General features: G+C 56.5%; 1 protein-coding gene across 1 annotated transcript; it reads right to left on the reverse strand.

Annotated features, from left to right (window-relative positions):
- Nucleotides 1–2,109: 2,109 nt before the first annotated feature.
- CXCR3 (C-X-C motif chemokine receptor 3) lies at nt 2,110–4,976 on the reverse strand. Its single transcript, XM_004000623.5, has 2 exons — nt 4,656–4,976; nt 2,110–3,686 (listed from the first exon to the last, which is right to left on the reverse strand). Exons 1-2 carry the CDS (start codon nt 4,665–4,667, stop codon nt 2,592–2,594), a joined length of 1,107 nt encoding a protein of 368 aa, XP_004000672.1. The 5' UTR covers nt 4,668–4,976; the 3' UTR covers nt 2,110–2,591.
- Nucleotides 4,977–5,376: the final 400 nt, after the last annotated feature.

Here is a 5,376-nt window from a genome sequence, read left to right on the forward strand (position 1 = left end):
CTTGTTAACCGAGTCTATTCATTGACAGCCTGACAGCACAGAACAAACTGTCAGGTCTTTTGTCCAAGACCCTGGACATATGAAGCTCTCCACAGTGTGTCTGGAAGAGCACTCTCCATTCTGGTTTTTCTCTATGACTTTTGTGACTGCCCGTAAGCACTTCAGCAGCCCCCCCACTCCTGGGAGGCATCCAGGGTACAGACTGGGGCCAAGATTGCATTCATTTCCTATTGCTGCCATGGCAAATGACCACAAGCTTAGTGACTTCAGACAACACAAATGTATTCTCTTACAGCTCTGGAGGTCATAAATCTGGTGCTTGGGGTACTCAGGTACCCCAGGCTCAGTCAGATAAGCGTCCAACTTTGGCTCAGGTCATGATCTCGTGGTCTGTGAGTTTGAGTCCCGTGTTGGGCTCTGTGCTGACAGCTCAGAGCCTGGAGCCTGCTTCGGATTCTATGTCTCCCTCTCTCTCTGCCCCCACCCCACCTTGCTCATGCTCTGTCTCTCTCAAAAATAAACATTAAAAAAATCTGGTGCCAACCTCACTGGACTGAAATCCAGGTGTGGGCAGGGCTTGGTTTCTCTCTGGAGGAACTGGGGTTTGGGGATCCATTTCCTTGTCTTTTCCAACTTCTAGTGGGCACCTGTGTTGTTTGGTTTGTGCCTCCCCTTCTGTCCTCCAAGCCAACAACATTTCTCTCTCTCTGTCTCCCTCTCCCTCTCTCCCCTTCTTCCTCCCTTTTTTTCACTTTGAAGGACCCTTGTGATGACTTGGGGCCCACATAGATGGTCCAAGAGAATCTACTACTTATAAGGTCAGCTTATTAGCAACCTTTTTGCCATGTAAGGTAACATACAAGTTCTGGGGATTTGAGGGTGGATACCTCTGGGACCCATCCCTCAGACCCCCACAAACATCTTTATTAGTCTAGCATCACTGATATTTTTTATGGGCACGATGTGTTCTGTCCTTTTCCTTCCTTCCATCCTTCCTTCATTTTGCGGATGCTTTGAGTCTTTCAGTGGCCACGCACTCAAGGCTAACCACACATCTAAGGGACTGGGTGCCTGTGCAGGGTGACATGAGCTTCCCTGGCTAAATCCCCAGGTCCCTCCCTGCCGATCCCGCTTCCATCCAGGTCTTCAGTCTCAGCAAAGGCCCAGCTGATGAGTGAAACTGGATCGTGGCACGTTGGTGGCTTAATTAGGGGGAATTGACAGTGCAGCGGTTCCACCCCTGCAAAGGGAGGGTCCTAACTGTAGGCTTGCCACCTACCCTTCTGGGGAGCCCTGGTCATTTCTTCTACTCACATCGACCTCAGCGATTGCCCACCCGTGCCTCCGGGTGGCTTATGTGCAAATGACTGTCCTCAAGTCCTCCAACCTTGGTGCTTTTCGTCCAGCCCCATGTCACTATCCAAGAAAAAGCCTGCATCTCCTCTTCCCTGTATAAAGCTACATACAGCCTTTGGCTGGGCTCTCTGATACCATCACTTGATCCCAAACCAACCTTGAGTATTTTCAACCCTTCCCTCACCCGAACCCTTAACTCGGGCCACTTGCGGTACTAGGAAGCATTGCAGTTTTGCTATTGCCTTCCCTTCTACCCAGAAATGCTGTCTTTGCTTCTCTCTGTCCTTGGAGACCCCACTTGCCTTTTGGGGTCTTCTCATTTCTGTCTTCCAGAAGCCTTCCCAAATGGCTCCAGCCCCAGGGCTCTGAGACCCGGGTTCACGGTCTAGGGACAACTCATTTACCTTGTGGCCTAGACTGTTTCGTATTGTTACTCTTCCCCATGTCTTCTCTGCTGGCCTAAACTTCTGGAGCACAGGGACCATGTCTTATTCATGTCCGAAGGCCCTTCCCCAAATTATGCCTAAGTGGTGTCCAGCCAGTCCAGTGAACTGTTAGCCCGCACCCATCTACCCCAGTGCTTCCCTGTGAGTGACAGGAGTACCCAAGAGGGCAGAGAGGGGGCTCGACATAGACGTTAACACAAGCAACATCGGTTGGCGTAGATCCGGGGCCAGGCAAAGAGAATAGGAAATGCATCCCCAGAGCCTGGGCAAGGCTGGATATAAATGATGCACTACTAACACACCCTGGTCCTGATGATCTCATTTATTGAAAAGTTTTAAGCAGAATTTTAGACATAAACATGAGCAAATACAGAGGCCTTGGGGACCACAGCTACAGTCGCTGCTGAGTTGGAGGCCTGGGTCAAGACCCTATAGGGACAGCTTCTATGCTGCTGGCTTCCTGCTCTGTGTACATGGGGAAGGCCAAGGTCTAGTTACTGAATAAGGAGGGCAGTGAGGCTCCTAGCAGCCAAGGCAATAAGGGCCCCAAGGCAGCCACCTCTGAAGTGGCAACAGGGCTTGGCAGCTAAGGAGCAGCAGTGGCGTAGCCCCCAGAGCCAGGGGGGTGCCTCCCTGGGAGACCCGGTGATGCCGGGGCCACCAGGGAATCTCGGGAGTGTGCGTGCGTGGGGAATGAGGCTACAGGGAGAGGGAGGGAGGAACTCGGAGGAGCCTGGAACGTGGGGGCAGTCAGGCTGCGTGGCAAAAGGAGCACCCCCCCATCCAGCCTCACAAGCCCGAGTAGGAGGCCTCTGTGGTCTCAGACCAGGATGAATCCCGGCGGAAAGATGCCGACTGCCGCTGGTGCCCTCTTAGGTCAGGGCGGCCCAGGCGCGTAAGTAACATCCACATGCGCTCTCGGAACTTGACCCCCACGAAGGCATAGAGCAGTGGGTTGAGGCAGCAGTGCATATAGCCCAGGCCCGAGGTGACTGACTTGGCCACGTCCACACGGCTTTCTCGGCCACAGTTGCGGGACAAGGCCTCCAGGTCCATGAGGGTGTCCACCATCACCACCAGGTGGTAGGGGGTCCAGCAGAGGGCGAAGGCCACCACCACCACCACGACCAGCCGCATGGCCCGCAGCCGCCGCTGGCCCCTGGAGACCAGCAGCACAGCCAGGATGCGGGCATAGCAATAGGCCATGACCAGCAAGGGCAGCAGGAAACCAGCAACCAGCTGCAGCACCCGCAGAGCTGTGCGGCCCACCTGCGGGAAGTTGTACTGACAGTGGGTGGCATTGAGGCGCTCGTCACGGCGGGCCGACAGGAAGATGAAGTCTGGGATGGCAAAGAACAGACAGAGTCCCCAGACAACCACACAGGTGAGGGCCACACGGGCGGTGGGCCCCCGGCGGTACAGCTGGGTGGCATGCACTATGCTCAGGTAGCGGTCAAAGCTGATGCAGGCCAGCAGGAGGGCCCCCGCGTAGAAGTTGATGTTGAAGAGGGCGCCCGCCACTTTACAGAGGCCAGATCCGAAGACCCACTGGACAGCTGCGTCCACTGCCCAGAGGGGCAGGGTCAGCACCAGCAGTGCGTCGGCCACAGCCAGGTGGAGCAGGAAGGTGTCGGTGCTGCTCAGGGCCGCCCGCTGGCTCAACAGCACAGCCGCCACCGCGCCATTGCCCAGCAGCCCCAACACGAAGAGGAGGCTGTACAGGGCCGGCAGGAAGGCCCGGTCGAAGTTCAGGCTGAAGTCCTGCGGGCAGGGCGGGGAGGCACAGCAGGAGTCACTCTCGTTTTCTGCGTAATCATAGGAGGAGCTACAGTTTTCCAGGAGGAAGGCAAGCTCAGAGGCGTCGAACACCTGGTGTTCACTCATCTGCAGAGGGAGGGAAGGAGGCAAGGGACTGTGGCAAGGGAGGCAAGGGACTCCTTTGAGCGTTTCCTGGAGTAGCTCCTCTGTCCGGCAGGCCCCAGTTCCTGTCTTTTGTCCAAGCCCCCGCCTATTGAACTCTGTGCCCAGCCCGGGAGCTGGGGTGGTAACTTCCCACATCAACCACCGCTTCTCTCTCACCTGTGTGGGCCATCCCATTAGACCAGGGATTGTGGGCCAGAGGAAGGCTTCCCTCCCACCCTTGTGCCAGGAGCCCTCCCTGCCCCCTTTCCTCGCTCTGCCTTCACGGCTTGGCTTGCCCTTCTGTTTCCCTGCCACGCCTGGTGCTACTACCTGCCTCCCCCCGCACCTCCCCGCAGTCCCCTCTCCGGGTCAGTCACTGGCCCCCCACTTCCCTCCTTAGCCCTTGTCTAGGGATCCCAACTTCCTGCCTCCCGTGGGGCCCCTCCACAAATCACTGAAGTCCTCCCCCTGACCCTGTCACTTGCTTTCTGTTCCTGTTCTTCCCTTCCTCTTCAGGGATGCCACCTGCCACCCCCTGGGGGCTCTCCCACCAAGCTCGGGTAGAAATATTCCATACCCCATTACCCTACACATGACCCCAGAGCTGCCAGCCTTCTCAGTGCCAGTTCAGTCCCACATGGAAGGGTAAGTTCCAAGTCAGAGCCAAAGGGCGCCTTGGAAGCCAACGGCGGCAGGGATCATTTTGCAGATGAGGCCCGGAAGCCAGACAGGGGAGGGGTCGCACCTGTGGTCATACACAAGTCCCTGGCCGAGGTGGATTCCCAATTCCCCGTCCCAGGGCTCCTTCTACTGCAATCCCTGCATCATCTACCTACTACTCACCCAGCCCTCTGGTGGCCCTGGCTCATGAGCCAGCCCTGACATTTCCCCTGGTCTCCCGGGCCCTCCACTCTGAGCTCCTGTGCCCACCGGCTGGGCAGCAGCACTTACCTCAAGGACCATTGCTGGGCTGATGCTCTGCCTGCAGGGCTGTGTGCTGCCTGCCCCTCTGCTTTGGTGATTGTGGTCGGGAACCTGCACTACACGGAGGAAGTGAGGGTTTCACATGATTGTTGGCGGCAGCCTCTTCCATGGGCTTGTCTATGCCAGACCTCCCTAGAACCGAGGCCACAGGAACTCCTGGCCCGTTCCCCTGGGAACGCTGCTGCGGGGGGACCCGGTCACAAACTGGGGACCAGAAAGGCTGGGGCTTAGGGAAAAACAGGTCCTTTGAGGTGGGGCATCTGGAGAAGCAGAGTGTCTATGAGGCGGAGGGCAGCCCTGCTGCCAGGGGCAAGAACTTCTCCTGCACTGGTGGAGTCAGTGCTCAATACCCTGGCACCCGTGCTCACCTGTCCTGGGCTGGAGTGGATCTTTGCATAATTGTAGATTGCATTGCTAAACGTCTTAGGTCTGTCAAAGAGATTAACCTTCTTTAAAAACTAAAATATTTATTTAAAATGTTTATTTTTGAGAGAGAGAGTGAGCCGTAGTGGGGGAGGGGCAGAGAGAGAGGAGGGGACAGAGGATCTGAAGTGGACTCTGTGCTGACAGCAAAGACCCCGACGTGGGGCTCGAACTCATGAGCCGTGAGATCATGACCGTGAGATCATGACCTGAGCTGAAGTCGGACACTTAACCGACTGAGCCACCCAGGCTCCCCAAACTAAAA

Source organism: Felis catus, chromosome X (genome assembly GCF_018350175.1).
Source record: "Felis catus isolate Fca126 chromosome X, F.catus_Fca126_mat1.0, whole genome shotgun sequence".
Taxonomy (NCBI): Eukaryota; Metazoa; Chordata; class Mammalia; order Carnivora; family Felidae; genus Felis; species Felis catus.